Source organism: Esox lucius, chromosome 6, assembly GCF_011004845.1.
Source record: "Esox lucius isolate fEsoLuc1 chromosome 6, fEsoLuc1.pri, whole genome shotgun sequence".
NCBI classification, from domain to species: domain Eukaryota; kingdom Metazoa; phylum Chordata; class Actinopteri; order Esociformes; family Esocidae; genus Esox; species Esox lucius.
The window spans coordinates 27,845,447-27,866,254 of record NC_047574.1 but is presented as its reverse complement, the minus strand read 5'-3'; the positions used below and the strand labels follow the sequence as shown (position 1 = coordinate 27,866,254).

The window sequence follows — 20,808 nt, the reverse complement described above, 5'->3', positions numbered from 1 at the left end:
CTGGTTACACACAAATCCCCTATTTACATTGATTCAGTACCCCACTCTAACGCACTTGCATTGGGCTGGGTTTGAAAGAATTTCACCACAGTGGAGCGATGCCGTACAATGTTAGGATGCCTACATTATACTCTTGCAGCACGCACATAGTCGGGCTATAAACATCAGCTTACTTTGGAAAGTTGTCCACATCAGTTGATAGACTGTCTGTTGATGGAAAACAACCTCCAGATTCTTTCACCACCCACTTGTTATTAATGCCTGAAGTGCCTACAGCCTGTCAGTAAAACCATGTCCCCCTTACAGCCCGAGAAACATGGAAGTGCGTGATCTGTTGCAAATGCCAATGGCTGTGCAGGGCGGTGGCAGCTTGACCTGAACCTAGACAGGCTGGTTTTCAGCCATCATCCTCTATTCAGCAGAGAGCATGTGTTGGTTCAGTATGCAAACCAACAGTATGTTGTTAATCAGATTTTTTAAATATATATATTATATACATATATATATATAAATATATAAAATATATATGGCTATGTAAGCACCATGGCGAAACTACAGCTGCACAAGTAAGCACAGCCTGCATTGTTCTAACTTAGAAATGGCCTTTACATTACATGTTCTACATTCTATTCACAAACACACATGTAAGACAGTAGTCGTATCCCCTTAACTACACGTGGCTCCCCAGATCACTTCACCCTCACGTTGCCCAACCTGCACACAGGTTTTATCGTCTTGGCTAGATGTTCAAATGTTCAGCGTTTAGGGAATGGTAATTGTTACCATAGAGATACCGCAGAGATGGCTCGACAGTGACAGCGTGGGCAGTGCTATTAAAAGGCTTTCTCAATTTTCTAGTTTTTAGAAAAGATTTCCATAAGTGTAGTGCAGTGTATGGTCTGAACAGATTTAGGTTGGTAATCAACTATAACGTTAAGATAATGAATGATTAATTAATCATTGTTCTAAGAACGAAATCCATTGGCAAAATTCTATAATCCTTTCCTTACCAGCAAACCCCATCCAGCTGACTACTTTAAAATGGTATAGGACCCTAAGTGGGAGTAACTATAACATGGGTCAAGTTCGCCTTCTATCTGATTCAACAGTTTTTTCCAGGAAGTATTTAATGTAGTTTTACTGAACTTACTCGAAGGGTGAAGGCAAGGATCGATGACAGCCCAACAAAAAGATCTAGGACAGATGAGCACATAAAAGCAAGTGTCCTCCCTCTTAACCATCTGTCATCAATAAACTATTGCAATAGGGTTTGTAATAAGCTTCTTGCCTTGTTTTTGGCGTAAACACCCTATTCCAGTCAATGGTCTATGCAGATGGAGACCTGACAATCAAGCAGCAATCCCTGTGTAGGGATCTTAAGGAGCAGGAGGAAGAAAAGGCGGCCAGCCCTCCAGGTCCAGGACATGATGAGGCCATGGCTTCTTACTCTACCAACCAGATGGACCACTTAGCTCTGGTTCCTGTTCTCACTATGCATGGGGCTGTCTCTCCAACTTCTAACTGTCCCTTGAAAGATTCTCTTCAGAAACGGAAACCATTATTGTTTTTATTAACAAAGCCTAGAAGACTGTATATGCCCTATTTAAACATACTGTTGTTCATTGCTGAAGGAGCAGTTGGACAGATTTGAACGCATACATGTGCACTGTGGGTACTGTCTTAGACCTCTGGACCATTCCAGACCAAAAACAAGTAGATTTTACCCTTTTATTCACAAATGTACATTTTAACACAACCCAGTCTAGATTGGACACAATGCTTACTTTGATACTTGACCGTGTGTTTTGATGTCATTTGTGTCTACCGCGGAGCCATCTGCGATTGACAGTGACTTCAGAGTTGATATTCAACATGTAGTTAGTACACAGCCCTGAGAAAAAGATGCTTGAGGTATTTTTTTGCTTGCTCTAAATTATATTGATAATTAAAAAAATAATAATTGATAGATGCTATATTGTTCATGGTCTGAAAATGCTTTATGTGAAAGAGGACTCTAGGAATATGCTTTACAGCAATGCCACGATGGAGACGTCAGAGTTCAGCAGTGACAGAGCCATTAAGGCTTACTACCTGGCATTGGGAGCAGTGAGTGACATTGGTGATATGCGAGTAATGTGTGACTATTCGAAAGACATGATATTCAGCAATGAGCAGTCCTGTATTCAAATGATTTAAAAAACATTGCTCACAGTGTGTTTGGGATGACGTCGAACTCTTCAGTGACAGGGCACTGGTCTTTTTAGATGTCCCATTAAAGCTTGATGAGAATAAAGAAGCTGAGGTGACCCTCATGAGCTCAGGCAGGCTGCTGTATAGCATCTGCTGGGCTGTGGATGACAGCGGCATTCCCATGGCGACCACTACCCCTCTGCAACACCCCAGATTCACCAGATGAGACGGAAAAACACCAGACGGATTTCCAAGGTTGATCTTCACACACACACACACACACACGTAGCATATATGACCACTAAAATACACAGAAATGCATGGACACACAAACCTGGGCACCCGGTCACCTGATGTGTTGAAATCTTTTCTTTAGGCTTGTGATAGAGACCCTAACCCTGTGACATTGCCTGTAGATCTATGGCCAGTTGTGCTGAAGCCAATTAGCTTAAATGGATCAGGGCACTTCAGTTTGACCCCAACCACCCTGATAAAACCAAACTCTCAGAACTCCTCAGTGAATGGTTACTTTGCACCATGGACTCAGAACACCCACTTGTATTATAAAGACAATAATAATAAACCAGCCGCTGTGTTGTTGAGACACAAAAGACACTTGCGGTTAATACAGATTCCAATAAGAATACTGGAACAAGAAAGCTTCCTCTGAGCACTTGGTTTGAAAGTGAAGGTTTTGAAGTAACCATAATCTCATATTGTCTTGACCAATAGGAGTCATGCGAGCAGAGAGACAGAAGCCATGTTCGCTGTAATACACTTTTAATCATCAATATTTTGTCAGGATCAATGTGTGCCATCTTTAAAGCTGGAGGACGTAACATTCAAAACTGGAAGTATTTCTGCCTCATTCTCCCAGAAAACTCAGCAGTCGCTGGTAAGATGTCAGTTCATTATCTGTTCACTTCATTCAGCTCATCTAAAAAATATTCTTAATTCGACCAGGTGAGCACGACTACTTTGAGTATAGACTAAAATTAATTAAACAAAATGTATCTAATGTGGCCCTCTCCTTGAACTGCCACCTTAACGTGGTGGAGGGGTTTGAGTACGAGTGACCCTAGGAGCTATGTTGTCTGGGGCTATATGCCCCTGGTAGGGTCTCCCAAGGCAAACAGGTCCTAGGCGACGGGTCAGACTAAGAGCGGTTCAAAAACCCCTTAATGAAGAAAAAAATCATGTGTTCTGTGACGTCGCCCGGCATGGCGCAGCCAGGGCCCCACCCTGGAGCCAGGCCCGGGGTTGGGGCTCGTTCGCGAGCGCCTGGTGGCCGGGCCTTTCCCCATGGGGCCCGGCCGGGCCCAGCCCGAACGAGCGACATGGGGCCGCCCTCCCGTGGGCTCACCACCCACAGGAGGGACCATAAGGGGCCAGTGCAGAGAGGAGTGCTCCGACTGGGGACTCTATCGTTCTACTGGGGGACTTCAACGCCCACGTGGGCAAAGACAGTGACACCTGGAGGGGCGTGATTGGGAGGAACGGCCCCCCTGATCTGAACCCGAGCGGTGTTCAGTTATTGGACTTCTGTGCTAGTCACAGTTTGTCCATAACGAACACCATGTTCAAGCATAAGGGTGTCCATCAGTGCACGTGGCTCCAGGACACCCTAGGCCGCAGGTCGATGATCGACTTTGTTGTCGTTTCATCTGACCTGCGGCCACATGTCTTGGAGACTCGGGTGAAGAGAGGGGCGGAGCTTTCAACTGATCACCACCTGGTTGTGAGTTGGATCCGATGGCGGGGGAGGAAGCTGGACAGACTCGGCAGGCCCAAGCGTACTGTAAGGGTCTGCTGGGAACGTCTGGCCGAGTCTCCTGTCAGAGAGATCTTTAACTCCCACCTCCGGCAGAGCTTTGACTGGATCCCGAGGGAGGCTGGAGATATTGAGTCCGAGTGGACCATGTTCTCCACCGCCATTGTCGAAGCGGCCGCTCGGAGCTGTGGCCGTAAGGTCTCCGGTGCCTGTCGAGGCGGCAATCCCCGAACCCGGTGGTGGACACCGGAAGTAAGGGATGCCGTCAAGCTGAAGAAGGAGTCCTATCAGGCCTGGTTGGCTTGTGGGACTCCTGAGGCAGCTGACGGGTACCGACAGGCCAAGCGGACTGCAGCCCGGGTGGTTGTGGAGGCAAAAACTCGGGCCTGGGAGGAGTTCGGTGAGGCCATGGAGAAGGACTATCGGCTGACCTCGAAGAGATTCTGGCAAACCATCCGCCGCCTCAGGAGAGGGAAACAGTGCCCTACCAACGCTGTTTACAGTAGAGGTGGGCAGCTGTTGACCTCAACTGGGGATGTCGTCGGGCGGTGGAAGGAGTACTTCGAGGATCTCCTCAATCCCGCCGTCACGTCTTCCATTGAGGAAGCAGAGGATGAGGGCTCAGAGGTGGACTCGTCCATCATCCGGGCTGAAGTCACCGAGGTGGTTAAGAAACTCCTCGGTGGCAAGGCACCGGGGGTGGATGAGATCCGCCCTGAGTACCTCAAGTCTCTGGATGTTGTGGGGCTGTCTTGGCTGACACGCCTGTGCAACATCGCGTGGCAGTCGGGGACAGTGCCTCTGGGATGGCAGACCGGGGTGGTGGTCCCTCTTTATAAGAAGGGGGACCGGAGGGTGTGTTCCAACTATAGGGGGATCACACTTCTCAGCCTCCCCGGGAAAGTCTATGCCAGGGTTCTGGAGAGGAGAATACGGCCGATAGTAGAACCTCGGATTCAGGAGGAACAGTGTGGTTTTCGTCCAGGCCGTGGAACACTGGACCAGCTCTATACCCTCTACAGGGTGATGGAGGGTTCATGGGAGTTTGCCCAACCAGTCCACATGTGTTTTGTGGATTTGGAGAAGGCATTCGACTGTGTCCCTCGCGGCATCCTGTGGAGAGTGCTTCGGGAATATGGGGTCCTGGGTCCTTTGCTAAGGGCTGTCATTGCCGGCAGTAAGTCAGACTTGTTCCCTGTGCATGTTGGACTCCGGCAGGGCTGCCCTTTGTCACCGGTTCTGTTCGTAATTTTTATGGACAGAATTTCTAGGCGCAGCCAGGGGCCGGAGGGTGTCAGGTTTGGGGACCACACGATTTCGTCTCTGCTCTTTGCGGATGATGTTGTCGTGTTGGCCCCTTCAAGCCAGGACCTTCAGCATGCACTTGGACGGTTTGCAGCCGAGTGTGAAGCGGTGGGGATGAAAATCAGTACCTCCAAATCCGAGGCCATGGTCCTCAGCCGGAAAAGGGTGGCTTGCCCACTTCAGGTTGGTGGAGAGTGCCTGCCTCAAGTGGAGGAGTTTAAGTATCTAGGGGTCCTGTTCACGAGTGAGGGAAGGATGGAACGGGAGATTGACAGACGGATCGGTGCAGCTTCTGCAGTAATGCGGTCGATGTATCGGTCTGTCGTGGTGAAGAAAGAGCTGAGCCGCAAGGCGAAGCTCTCGATTTACCGGTCAATCTACGTTTCTACTCTCACCTATGGTCATGAGCTTTTGGTCATGACCGAAAGGACAAGATCCTGGATACCGGCGGCCGAAATGAGCTTTCTCCGCAGGGTGGCTGGGCGATCCCTTAGAGATAGGGTGAGAAGCTCGGTCACCCGGGAGGAGCTCAGAGTAGAGCCGCTGCTCCTCCACATCGAGAGGGGTCAGCTGAGGTGGCTTGGGCATCTGTTTCGGATGCCTCCGGAACGCCTTCCTGGGAAGGTGTTCCGGTCCCGTCCCACCGGGAAGAGACCCCGGGGAAGACCTAGGACACGCTGGAGGGACTATGTCTCCCGGCTGGCCTGGGAACGCCTCGGTGTCCCCCCGGAAGAGCTGGAGGAAGTGTCTGGGGAGAGGGAAGTCTGGGCATCCCTGCTTAGACTGCTGCCCCCGCGACCCGGCCCCGGATAAGCGGAAGATGATGCTATGCTATGCTATGCTATCTAATGAGGCATAAATACAGAAATGTGAGAAGAGCAAACTAGTCTAAACTCACCCTGGTAATGTTTTCCGATTACAGTACTACCAGTTGGGCTAGTAAACAAGGCAAACAGCGTGTAAAGATGGCTACATGTGGCGAGCTGCCAAAATCTGATGTAGTACACATAGCAAACGTGAGAATAGCCAGCTACTACTAGTCTGCACTCGCCCTGGTAATGTTCTCAGAGAACAGTACTACTAGCTGGGCTAGTAAACAAAGCAAACCACATGTACAGACGGCAGCTCGCCTCTTTATCCACAGAAAGTTAGCTAGTTAATCAAATTGGCCAATTGTTTTTGCTTGGTAATTAGTTATAGGCTATTACTAACAACAGTATGAGGTTTTTCTAGGCAGCTAACATTGTTCTTGCTGGCAAGCTGACGTTATTAGAAGCTGGTAGTAGTAACAAAACTTGTGAACAATGTCTGCTGGGCAGTCAGTAACTATAGCCATGTCTGCTCTGTCTGTATAGCTAACCACATTAACACCAATAGGGCAATTACTAACAACAGTGTGAGGTTACTTAGGTCGCTAGCATTTTAGCTAACTTTACTTACTTACTTAACAGAATAATTGCCACATCAGCGCTGAAGTTCAATGCATTTTGCTCCATGAGTTCCACTCATCTTGGATAGGCAGCTGCACCAATGTTCACTGCATCTGCCTCTTTGGATTCCGGGCTAACGCTGTTCGCTACCTCAGGGAGTTTGACTGGGACATGTTCAGAATGAAGCGACCTCTCCAGCCTCAGTATGGGAAGATGAATGCCATTCCTAGTGGCTCTAACTCTGATGGAGGATCCTTGGTACTGTCAACAATGCACAGGCACTTCCTGTTCGAAATGAGGCCTTCCCTAGGTGTTGATCCTAGTTCTACTCATCTGAATATTTTTACTACTATTGTTTTTAACCTAGCAGCTGTGGCTACTTTAGCGTTGGCATTCTGTTTATTTCTAATGGCTGAAGATATGTGCAAATATCTAGAAAGCTGTTGGTAACTTGCTGTAATCATCCAAAACTTCTATAGACAGCAACTTCAATGTTTTTCTTACAAATGCTTTTAACAGTGTAGACAAACAATGTATAATCCACATTCCTGATAGATAGTAATTCTTACTACTTCAGAACCCCTTAGGTCTAAATAAAAATAAACAGTCAGTAAATCAGATTGGCTGAAAAAAACATCAGTGATCATGTAATTTCTACTCAGGAGATAATACATAATTACATGATTTTCTTTGATGTATTTAAAACCTTAACACAATATAATTGCAAATCTTTCTAAAACTATTCTGACAGACTGTCATAGCCCCAATAAGAAAGTATGAAATCTGAGAAGCTGTGTTTTGTCTACCTTCAAGGAGATCCATGCCAGAGGCTCCTGCTGTGGTCTGACTAGAAGCAGCCACCACAGTATGAACAGCAGCTCAGAGAAGGCTGTTCTAGAGGTACACTGGGAGGGGAAATGCATTTTTAGTGATAAATAACTGAGTGGTAATGAGTGCTATCAGCAGAATGTATACAGTTCCTTTGGAATGTATTCAGATTTCCCCATCACTTCATTTATAATTTATTGCATTTATTTTTCTGCCGTCAATCTACACACAAGGCCTGATAATGTTTTTTTTTTTAAATATATGCCAGTTTACTTGAATTACAAACAGAAATGTCTCATGCACATGAGAATTCAGACTCTTAGCCATGACACTACAAATTGGGCTCAGGTGAACCATAGGTCCTTTGATCATCCTTGAGATGTCTCTGGGACTTGAGTCCCTTGGAGTCCATCTGCAGCAAATTCAATTATTTTGACATGATTGCAAAAGGTACACGTGTCTATATAAGGTAACATACTTCACAGTGAATGTCAGAGCAAAAACCAAGCCATGAAGTCTAAGGAATTTCTGTCGAGGCATACACAGATATGGCAAAGGTTATAAAAGTTCCCGTGAGCACAGTGGGCACCATCATTTTGGAATGGAAGAATTTTGAAACTCCCAAGACCCTTCCAAGAGCTGGACTGCAAACTAGGCAACCCAGGGAAGACTGAGTGCTGTAATAAAATTAAAAGGTGTATGTAAGTATTAGTTTAAGGTTGTGCACACGTATGCAACCAGGGTTATTGTAAGGTTTTTATTTTTCATTTTTCCCCCTCAAAGATTTCAGTTTGTTTTTCAATTGAATTGTTCACATTATAGGTCATAATAAAAGTGGAAACATTTCTGACATGATTTATCTTGGTCTCATTTTTTTACATCACAAAAACCTGGGGTGTGAAGACTTTTTATATCCGCAGTATCTGGGCAATTTTTTATTATATTGATCAACGTGCGGTTTTCCCTGCTCATCTCATCTCTCTTAACATTAACCCTTTGAACGCTATAGGTTTTTTGGCTGTTATCACTACTTTGATATTTTGGCTTGTACAGAGATTTCTGTAATAGGTATCATCAAGTGTTTTATGGCTCAAACATCAGCACAATCTCAGCTACACTTCTCAGCTACAGACAGACATCACAACAGCTTTCTGAGACCCTGAAATTACTGTTTTATGTGTAAACATGCAAAAAATTATTTCAAGTCTATTTCATGTTTTATTTTCTAGCATAGATTTTGGTACCAATACTAACTTAACAACAAATTTACGTTCAAACATGATTTTTTTTTAGCATTCTATCAATCCAGATGGAATAGATAGACAAAACACAATTGATGGTAGTATTGAGTGTTGATTGATGGCAAAATAAATATTTGAATTAAGTTTACAAATTAAGGTAGATATGGAAGAATTGTAAGTGTTGTAAGTAATAAAATTCATGCCAAGTTTTGTAGTGTCATTCTGTCCCTGAGCAAGACACTTGGGAGGATGCATTCTGAGCATACTGGTAAAATAAAGATAAATATTTATCTAAAAAGTGAATGGTAAAATAAATACTATTATTTCCAAACTGAAACTTCCTAGATGAATTCAAAGCTCTGCTCTCGGTCTGATGTCCATAATGTAATACCTCTGATACTACATACAGCAGCACCTCTTGGGGAAACTCCCCCTCCTATTCATTTTCATGTTCAAGTGGACACCAAAATGTGGAATGTCTCATGCACTCATGTTGGTACTGGCAAACTAGCATAGTTGATTGTGACAGTTATCAACATTCTCATGGATGGAATGGAGATATTCAAGTTGGTCAATAGCAATTGACCACATCAGCATGACGTAGGCCTAGTGGGTCTGCTTTTATAGGTCCATATCTGGTACTGTAGGTTATGTTCCTCCCATGGTTGTGACAGGTTCAGCCCTTCGTTGAGGTGAGGTTTCAGGGGATGATCTATGAGAGCCACATAGAGCAGGGATCTAAGCCATGCAGGAGGGAACAGCTCATCTAGAGATTTAAGTATAACCCCTGTTACTGTTTTAATTCACTGTAAATCCCATCATCAGCTAGTCCAACAAGTGAATACTGCACATTTTTACCCATAAAACCGTACTATGTACGCTCATAAAACCGCAGTGGCAGAAATGTTCAAGGTAATGTTCTCTCAGATCCACAGGGAGTGATTATAACCATGTGGGCCTTTCCAAAGTTGAAGAAGACATCGTAATCAATGTGTATTATGAGATTTCCTTTCAAGTCTTTGAGGTACTGCAAGCTTCTATCATAAAAGTACATTTGCTCTTCAAAAGCCACTTAGCGAGACGTAAATCAACCGTCTGCCTATTCCCATCCCTCCCTCTCTGCACGAACCCTCCAAAACCGTCCTTTAAGAGGTTGCAGTACCCAATTGTTCTCTGGCAAGCAGTGGCTGGGCTCTGTAACGATACCCTTCAGAGCTCTGCAATCCAAGGTATGCTGACAAACAGGCACACATGGAGACACAACACATGTTCAGATCGGCCAAAATAAGGATCAGCCCTTTCAGTTTTGCACTGACTTGCTCATATCTGGTATTTGTATGAGAAACACGCCATCTTCACCCCACCAATCCTTCTGGGCTACAAGTGGAAAGGGGAAGGTTTGGTTAATGACCAGGGCATTGAGATCCCTGGCAGACAAGATACCAGTTTTATTAATGTCTTCATTACTCTGGATTTGGCCATGTCTCAAGATGACGACCAGACAACTAAGGCAAGTTATTTTAATATTGAATGCTCTTTAATGGATTTTTCAATGTTCGCAGGTTTCGACAATATAGATGTCAAAATCGGGCCACTGCAAAAAATAGAGATTGTTAAATCGCATTATTAAATCGACATCCTCCAGTTGTTTCGTATTCTGGTGCCACGCACAGAAAAACTACCTTGCATTTCCTTTCCCGCGCTGTTGACCAAACAAGAGTTGAGCAGTGATGTGACGCTTATGGCAAGCCGTTTTAACATTTATTCGCTATACTTGACTATCCAGAATTAACATGACAAATATCAACACCGTAATTTTGACTAGTCGTAATTACATTGTGAATAGTCAGAATTTTGATTCAAGATATCTGTAACGTCATTCCGACTAGTCAAAACTACAGTGATATCTGTAATTCAGATTTGACTAGTCAAAAGTGATTTGCAGATATCAGCAATGACCTCACTGAAAACGACACTCGACTCGTAACGATCGTTACACGTTCCAAATGGGAATTGAAGATATCGGTAATTTAGTTTTGACTAGTCAAAATAATAGTTACAGATATCTGTAAGGAATCTACAAATGTCTTTTTGACTCGTCAGAATGACGTTATAGATATCCTGAATTGGAGTTTTGACTAGGCGAAATTATGTTGCAGATATCTGTAAGGAATATCCAGTCTAGCGAATACATTTAAAAACCGCTTGCCATACGTGGCTGTCTGGTATTGTTTTTCAATAAAACATTTAAAACCTCGCGCGAGTAATTCAATTTAAGAAGGCCGTGAAGAATAACTACGAGCTCAAACGAAAGCGAAAATGTTTCCCTCCCCAAAAAATAATTTACCTGTTTCGACGTCAATGCACTCATGCACTGTAGTCTGTCCTAAGTTCCCGCTAGAGGGGACAAATGTGTGTATTTTTACAAAGGCACTGACAACTTTCACAAACAATCCCTGACCAGCCATGCCAATAGAAAACAGCACCTGGTCAGCATGACAGCCAAACGGGTGGGTGACAATCCGTCTTCAGGGCCCTTGGTTGTATCAGGAATTGAAATGCAGATGCCCATTGGGTGATTGCACGACATAAAAACCGCCAACCTAGCAACTGACGGACCAGCTGGTCGCCTTGTTCCCTGGGGGTGAATGAGTTAGTTTTGTTTGAAAGTCAGTGTTTTGTTTGAAAGTCAAATGCTTTTTTTTTTTTGAATCTTTATATTCATTTTTATAATTAGAAATGTTATGAAATATATATATATATATATATATATTTATATATATATATATATATATATATATATGTGTATTTTTATATATCCAGAATGCATTTAATAAATGCAGCAGCTCCTACTGAATTGCATGTTTGTATCCGTCTTAACAGTTTTTCCACACAGGAGGATGAGGTCTTGTTGGACTTGACGTATGAGTATGAGAAGCACTGCAAGGCGGTGGCTGGCCGGATGAAGAAGCGAGTCATAACCGCAGTGATAAACAATGAGGGGACGCTTGTCCTGGCACAGCGGTTCTTCAAGCCACTTCCTCCCCCACAGGAACTTGTACTAAAATCCCCAGACAACAGCATGTCTGTATTAGTAAGGCGCCATCATAACTAAAGCTGGGTTTATATAGTTACTCCATTTTTATAAAATACATAAACTTTAGTCTGCTTGGAGTGGCAGTTGAGCGTTTTGCATTTTAGTTTTCCAACTTTTCTAATGGTTCTATCACATCAGACACTCTCAATGAAGCCAAGCAAAATGCTTTAAAGGATTTCCAGGAGTAACGAAACCCAGTTCTAAGTCATCATCAGAATGAGTCAACCCATGTGTAAACATGTGTAGGTTACAAACCCAAAAGTGGAACGCAGAGATGTGCTGTGATTAGCTAGATCATATAAAAGCACATTTGTATTCATGTATTCCAAATTTTACTTTCAAAACATGAATAAAATGTACTGAAAGCAGTACAACTATTTATAATGATTATATTTATTTATTTGAATTTCACTGTTTTCCAACTTGACATTAGATGTTTGCACACCTTGAAAAAAATATATGGGAAGGAAAGTGTGTTCCATGCGCCCCCTTTCATTTGTTTAAACAGGTGTTATGCTGTGTTCTCTGTGTAACACAGGAGAGAGTGGCAGCCTTAGTATACCTATTTCCCACAAGGCCTTTTCCATGTGACGTTGGTGACAGTGGGGACATGTGGCTGGTCGCAGAGGTAAACAACCTAACCATGTTGTAGAACAAACATTCTGTTTCAAAGAGCCATGACATAGAATATTACTTATGTTTGACAGATTTCAAATATCCATTCAAGAAGAATTCTAGTAATTAAGTTTAATCAGCTTGTTGTTAACCTAGTCGGGCCTTTTTCGTTCCAAATTGCACATCTCTGCTATCCACCACAGCAGTGCTTGGAACTGGCTATTGGAAATGATGTCAGTTTGGCTGTTCTGCTTTCAACTTCTTTCAGCACCTGAAGGTGAATGCGTGGCTTCTCTTGGGAATGTTGGCTTTAGAGATAAAACAAACAAACACTGTACTCATTATACAACAGCACAAGCCACTCCCTTTCAAATCAATGTGTTCGCTGAGCATATAGACCATATTTTAGTACAGTATATTTTGTTTATTTAGGTCAGTACAGTGTCACTTACTGTATGTGGTTGGGGTTTTTTTTCCAGGGAGAAAGAGCCTACATCCTTACACAGGAAAAAACTGTTTGCGTTGTGGAACCACAAAGATAGAAAACACTACCAGCCAAATGACTCCCCTTGTCCTCTAAAGACTTAACTACGTTGTCAGTGGACAAAATGTAAGGATGGAGTCCATGGGCACAGAGACCCATTAGAAACCATTCATCAGTTTGTTTCATTGGTACTGCTGCATTATTGTATACAATCACATGCATTCAATTAAAGTTTTGTTCATCAGCTGTTTTGCTTTGAAACACATGAAAATGATTCTGGTCTTCACCCATGATCTGAAAGATGTCCATTGATCATCAATGCTGTGTGCATGGTCTGACTGTTTTGTTTCTCTCAGGTGTGGTTCAATCTCCAAGTGTTGAGAAAGACACCCATTTCTTTGACTTATCAAATAATTCCACATGGAAACCTTTGTTCGCAAAAGGATTCAAATCTGACTCATCCTTAATGGTACCTTGAACTCTTTCCAATGAAGATAGTGATATAGTTGACAGTAAGTCATATTTGACTAACACAACATATTGAGTTGAGCTGGGAAGTCCTAGAACTTTTACAATATGGTGCAGGTATAATGAACTAAAGCAATAATATTGCAAAATTATCAGAATAATTAGTTATTTTCAAAAACAATATGTGACTGTTTAAATTCTTTCCACATTATTAGTATTGAGTCAAAGGTCAACTGCTGTATACGCAGAACATAAAATGTCACATTTTTCAGACAAAGGAAATCTAATACTATACCTCCCAAATTTATATGGTATATGGCCTACAAAGAAGGTAGCTATGTTGATTCTATATTGCATTCATGCTATGCAGTGCTTTATTCTTGAGAATAAAACATTCTTAAAACACAAAACATTTATGGTCCTGTCATTCATTAAAACAGGATTGAGATAAAGCTCAAGAGTTGTATAATGGATACGAGAAGCCCTCACCTTACACATTTGAGCTCACCCTGTGAAGACATGCTCTACGACACCCTGAAGACGCTTGAGAAGAACACAACATCTGACGACATGTCATAGAGCTAATGACAGACAGCTTGTTGGACACCATGAATGATTACAAGGTGAAATAGGCCAAACCATAATTGTCTTTAACAATTGGATTCACAGTAGTTTGTATTTGATAGGGACCAGATAAAAGAAAATGGACACTCCTTATAGTTTCTATCACAAAACATGTTTTAAAAGTCTTTATTTGGGCTGCGTGCCTAATGAACACCAACTGTTCTTGTAAAATGTGGAAGGTGGTGATGTTTGGTATTGTCCTCAAATTGGATAGAGTGTATAAAAACATTGGCATGAACTCAGCAGATGCTGTCATAAGACTAGATGTTTGGATTACTTTGACAGTGAGAATTGGAGTAGACAATCCATTTTTTGTGAAATATCAAACTACCTACTGTGTTTTTAGGTGTCTGGCTTTCCCCTGCATATACCCTACCAGGATATGAGCATAGGCATAGAAGCGGTTTACAACACCAGGATCCCCCACATTGAAATCCCTGGGACAAAGTTTGCTCTTTGCGTCTACATCCACCCATACCCCAACCACATCCTGTCCATGTGGATATTCCTGGTTATCCTGGTCAAACCAGCATGGAGCATTCCATGTTCCTTCAGAACACGAATGCTGATATGCCATGGTAGTGTTCATCAGGCACAGACTACCAGGGGTTCTTTAAGGTTTTTAGTTCCCTGGATTTTCAAGGGAAACTGTTGCAGGTAAATATTAATGTATTGTCTCCTACATCTTCCTACAGAGGGAAAGGAATGCAGTGATTAATACAACCTAATGAGTAATCCACAGACCTGTACATCGTTAAGAATTTTAAATACTGTGCAATGCAGTGAGTAACAAATATGCCAGCAACATCTTGTAATTAACATTTGATTTGCTCATGTCAGATGTTTAAGTTCTCAATATAATTTGGTAAATGTTCAGTGCAATTGTTTTTAGTGTTATTTACTTGTGGTATGCATAATGCCCTATAGGACAATGGATATACAATTTACATTCTGTTGGCATACAAAGTAAGAAATCAATGTGTTAAATGTTAAAAAATAAACCAGAAGAACAACTGACGTATTTGATTTAAAAGTACCATCTTGGAAGTGCACAGCACTCACTGCCTTTTGACTTGCATAGGAAGGTGCTAACATGACATTCTGCACATTAGTGCTCAAAATACAAAACAAGAATGCTACATATCCATCCTGATAACACTGCTTAAGAGCAAAGATGCATGTGGCCAACTAACATTTGAGGTAGCTTTTGCTGAGTGATCCACTATCAAACTGCCATATCTAATTTAACACTGAAAGAAATCCCTTTAAGTTCAATACCAATACAAGATTCACATCATTACAAAGATAATATGCAGTATAGTCAATACCGGAGGTAGCTTACCATCAATAAATGCAGAATAGTCTCTTGTCTTTAGTGCAATTAAATTATAGCTACTGCAGGGATTGTTGATCTGCATTTGACAAACATTGTTGGTAATAACTAAGTCATATTGGTTTTAAAAAGAAAAGAAAAAGAACACCTTTGGCAGGTAATGACAATGACATTTTCACTTCCAAACCATTAAAAACCAATCTTGCTTATTTGTCTAGTCCAAAGAGACACATCATACCCACTTAGTCTCCTCCATTACTGTCATAGCTCCATTTTAGACATCCATCAATCACCTTTCAAAGCAGGGAGCAGCACATGGGTAGTGCATATTGACCTGATAGGCTATGCTTGGATTGTTGACCTTGCCATCCAGAGCAGTAGAAATGGCCTGGGTGTGGCTGTGGGGTGGGGCGCCAGGGCCCGGCAGAGTGGAATTGTGGGACATGTAGGTCGTTGGGCAGTGGCCAGGGGCTAGCGCAGGCTGCTGTGGGTACTGGATGTTGGCCTGGTGCAGGTACTGAGGAGGTATAATGGAGGTTGTCTGGCAAGAGTTAAGATACCCCATCTGCCCAGGCTGCTGGCACTTCTGCTTGTTGGCCTCTTTCACATCACTGTCATGAGCACTGTAAGAAGCAAAAGTTAGTTTCAAACTACATGTCCACACAGTCTACTGCATAAATTCACCACCATGATCCTAATATTATGGCAAGAGTTGACTGTTCCCTAAGGATGTCCAATTTTTTTTTATTAGGAACTGATCAGAAGAAAACATTGCATCTCCCCCATATCATTGTATCAATTTCACAGCAACTCCTTACTTGGAAGAGTTGAAAATTGCAACAACCTTCCTCTGAGACATCATAACCTAACTAATTCTCTAATTTTTTAAATACAAAGCACTCCCCCACCACATTTCAAATCCACTCCCTCCTTATTTGGATCCCTCAACTACACTGCCTCCTTCTCTTAGGGGTAGAAAAAAAAGCAGAAGGTCTGAACTATCCAATCAGGCACCACATATCTCCTCCTAGCCATTCTGCTACTTTTCCTACTGCTCATCTAACCAGGAAGCTATTTGGATCAGCGCGAGTAGAGCACGCTCATTCATCTAATGACCTCAGTTAACCTGCAGGCACCTGACACTGTGGAAGCCAATAGGGCAAGAAGAAACAAGGAAATCCCTGCTGATGGTGCCTCCCCCAACCTCAGGCAATGGTAGCCAACATGTGCTACCCCATGGGACCACCCTGATGTTAGGCAGTATTTGTTAGCATGCAAAAGAGCCCAGCTGAAGTCAGACACTCACATGAGCATTTTTTCCACACAGGGGACAATAGAATCCCAGGAGTATGCCGTAAGGCGCTGAAGCCTAGGTGGCCAGGATGGGGACAGGCGCAGGACGATGCGGGACGCTGCCACACAGGCAGCTGCCACCAGGGAGGGGGCGAACCTTAGAAACACATGATCTGGAACAACAAATAGGTCACAAGTCATCAATCACGCATTCCACCAGACTGCTGTGAAACTGGCCACGTTTCTTTCAACAGCAAGCTTAAAAGAGCAAAACGGGAAATTATACTCTCGTTCTTCCTAAAAATCACAGACATTTCAGACAAATGGATCTGGGCACTTCTTCGGCTACAGCATAGTAGTATATCTGTAAATGTACACTACAGCTTTTTAAATGCTGACAATACCTCCACAATTCTGTGGAGATAGTTTCAAAGTGCCAGTGAACAGGAATTGTCTTGGTCTGTACAGAAATACCACATCTGAAGCAAAGCTAACATCAATCATTAGGCAAACAGAACTGTAAATATATATATATTTTTTAAATACAGACGCCACTCATGCGCCAATCTTTTTTTAAATGTCTGAAAGGTTGTTAAAGTAGTTGCCGCTATCAAGACGTTTCTGTAGTATGTCTCTCAATGGGTTATGAGAACCGATAACTTGTACTTGCCTTGAAGGGAGACTTCCAGGAAATAGTCTGTGTACTTTGTCATGTAGAGTACGGTCTTCTCCAGGCACGTCATGGGCCAGCCATCATGGAGGTCTGCCTCTGTGACAGCAATGGACAGGTAGTACTCTATGAAATGTGCAGCTGTGGGCAGGTACAGGTTCCACTGGAAAGTTTCCAACAGGAGAAGCTCCAAGTGCAGAAGGCCCTGTTTGGTCAGCACCAGGTTCATGGAACTCATGCATCCCAGGCTGTTAAGCGTGTCTAGCTTAGGAACCCGGTCCTCTCTCTCCTCAAACTTGCCTGCGGGGAGGGGGGGGGGGGGGGTGAACATAAATAGGTTTATAGGCTAGGTGGGTAATTGGAAGTTTGTCCGGGCAGAGGCTTGCAAGGAAGTGGTCACAAACTTACTAGCCAAAAGCAGGCAAGAGAGTGCAACCATGTGGAGCTGTTGCACAGTTATATCATAGCGGTCCATGAAAAGGTCCAGTAGGTAGACAGCGAGGTGTCTGGCTGTTGGACACAGCCGGTAGCGATTGCTTACGATGGCTATGAGGTCTGCAAAGTAGCGCCTGAGATTAAGCTGTGGGGACTGGCCTTTGTAGGATGGCAACTTGAGTTCCTGAAAAAAAAAAAAGAACAGAGGAACGTCATGCTTATCCAAGACACCCAGTACAAAAAGTGATAATAGCATGAGGTAAACAACTCTTATTTTTGACTACAGTAATACATGCAGTTTGGCCTCCACTATAGGGCCAGGATACTTACTTTATAGCGCAGAGCCTGGTATATATCTCCAGCAAGTTGTCCTTTCCACCATTGGCTCTCAAGCTCCATTTACTCAAACTTGCAGGAATTTCTTGACGCACAAATGTTAGGTCTAAAGTTGACAATCTCAAAAGTTACAACAAGTGTAAAGATCCCGAACAGTCAAAGTCTGTATTTGTATTGGCATTGATATTTGACTATGGATTGCCCAGACCCAGGCTAGCATTGTTTTTTTTTATTGAAACATTGTTTTTACTTTGTGATTAGAGAAAAAAAATTCTGGTTAAGAAATTACAGCATGCTCAATTTATATTAATCTGAAATAGCATGCACTTTTTTTGTAATTCATCCACCTTCCACAAATCCCACATTGCATAATTTAATAAGTCCCGGTTTGTAAGAAACTTTGCAGAAAGATTTACAGGTGTCAAATTTGATTGTATGTTGAATGTTAAATGAAATGTTACACCATTTCTCTCTGGCAAAAAACTTTTTACTACATGTTTCTCCCCAATTATGTGATATCCAAATTGTGATCAAGACCTTGCTTATTTGCTGCAATCAATGCCAGGATGTCTTCCAAAGAACATCCAATGCTGTCCTGGTACTGAAAACACTGCTTGATCAACTAGGAATTTATACTAGAATCCTTATGTGCAGGAAGAAAGGCAGCCTTCTAAATCAGTTGAGGTTACATGCAACCAAGCCGCCACAAGGATTACCTAAAGCGCTATGGGGTAAAGCAACAGCATTCAATTACTAAACCCCCAAACCCAGACAGTGCAGGCTAATTGCACTGCCCTCAGTGGGATCCCTAGGCTAATCCATGAGAATGATTTGAACCCTTATCTTGTGATGACATAGCTTAGACTTTACCACTGGGAAAATTTCCCATTTGCCTATTGTTAGCTGGTTACTGGCTAGGTACATTTTCAGCCAGGAATGAATAAAGTGGGAGAAAGGTCTTTCATAACTGAAACAGTTGTCATGTCAACAGATGTAGGCCTATGTGCTGCTACTAAACGAATCAGAAGAGACATGCTTAACAAAGCTATATATCCACTCAAACTGTTTTTGCAGTTTTCCTTGTGGTAAGCTGGGAGGCCATTTCTATACAAAATGAATGCAAATTTATCATAAAATAAATATATATATATATATATATATAAATAAATCTCTGGCGACTCAAACGTCCATTTCACGTGGAAATCAGACTCATTTTGGGACTCTAAATGCTATACATATAAAATATTCCAGTTTTTAACTCTGTTTTTCCTCTGCACTGACATATTTTAAATACAGATACATTAAGAAAATAGAACGCTCATACCAGCCAACTGTTGGTAAAACATCGGGACAATAGAGGCCAGGATATCAGCTATTCTGGACGTCAGCCTCCTCAGCAAGGCAATATAAATAAAAAAAAACTATGCACCTAAAACGGGGTTTAAAAAAGTTAAACTATATGACAACGCCGGGTGGGCTCTGGGTGAAAGTATAATTGCTACAAGTTCACACACATTTGGCAAATCACAACATTGATTTCAACATCATTCGCTTGAGGTGAATATGCTTTCCTACATAAAATGACCAGAGTTCAGTCAATTCCCGATGTTGATGTGCTAAAGTTTCTAAATTAGACCTCAGACCAGACTACCCAACTTACCACTACACGCGACACAAAAGCGCAGTAGCGCATCTATAATCCGCTTTTACACAAGAACCTCGACAAATCCGTGACTTTTCTACATATTAAGGCTTGACTCCTCCATTGCTTAAGATAGGTTCCTCCAGGCAGCCAAATCTCAAACACCATAGCTCCCGTAAACGCACAAATTACTGCTGCCAATTGAAACTCACCTTACACCCAAGAGACATCCAATCACTGGCAGAGATTCAAGAACCATGGTCGTCACATGCTTTAGCCAAACATTCTCAAAGGTAGATTCCATACCTATGAAGTCCAAATTGTAAAACAGATGTTTTTGTTCATTATATGTAGAGACAATTCACAAACGTTCTACATTATTTTCAAACTTCATACAACTATGCTGTGGCCGAAAAAGAGCCAATATCCGTATGTCTGAAAAGTCTGTGATTTTTAGGAAGAACAAGAGTATAATTTCCCGTTTTGCTCTTTTAAGCAAGACAAATTGAAGAAATAGGGGTTCATGAGTTAGTGGCTATAATAAGTTCTGACAACCCAAACATTGCTAACAACTGGTCAGAAATTGTTGGGAAAAAACATTTGTATAAATCTGAATGAGATCTGTAAAATAAATCAATTTTCATGCATTGAATTTTACTATTATTAAATTATTCTAACATAATGTAGGCTTTAAATGCCCATGCAGTCAAAAAACAATGTCCTCACACACACAAAAACACCGCTTGGAAAAGGACTGCTACTTTGAAGTAACTTAATCACGATTGCAAACCGCGCTGAAGAGGTCACATTAGGTTGATTGCCAATTAGCAGTACACATGTGCCAGCCGTAGAAAAGATCAGACAGTTACCTATTAGATTTTTCAAAGCAACACGAATCTACTAACAGAGTTTCCAAGAGGCCAAATAGTCGGTGACTACATTGCAGACCGTAGTGATGGGAAATCGAGGCTTTCTGAAGCATTTGGGTCTTTCATCAAAATTGTTCCCAAAAAACGTTGATTCTCTCGAGGCTTTTAAACACACTG

General features: G+C 42.5%; 1 protein-coding gene and 1 long non-coding RNA gene across 2 annotated transcripts; one reads left to right on the top strand and one right to left on the bottom strand.

The window, feature by feature from the left end:
- The first annotated feature begins 12,407 nt into the window (after positions 1–12,407).
- On the top strand, positions 12,408–13,119 carry LOC109615847. Its single transcript, XR_002196850.2, has 3 exons — positions 12,408–12,490; positions 12,681–12,754; positions 12,957–13,119. It is a non-coding gene; the product is annotated as an uncharacterized LOC109615847 (long non-coding RNA).
- Positions 13,120–13,798: 679 nt separating this feature from the next.
- On the bottom strand, positions 13,799–20,808 carry ccnj (cyclin J). Its single transcript, XM_010896996.5, has 7 exons — positions 20,632–20,808; positions 19,975–20,068; positions 18,115–18,226; positions 17,758–17,968; positions 17,350–17,649; positions 16,693–16,852; positions 13,799–16,009 (listed from the first exon to the last, which is right to left on the bottom strand). The coding sequence occupies exons 3-7, from the start codon at positions 18,181–18,183 to the stop codon at positions 15,676–15,678; spliced, it is 1,074 nt and encodes a 357-aa protein (XP_010895298.1). The 5' UTR covers positions 18,184–18,226; positions 19,975–20,068; positions 20,632–20,808; the 3' UTR covers positions 13,799–15,675.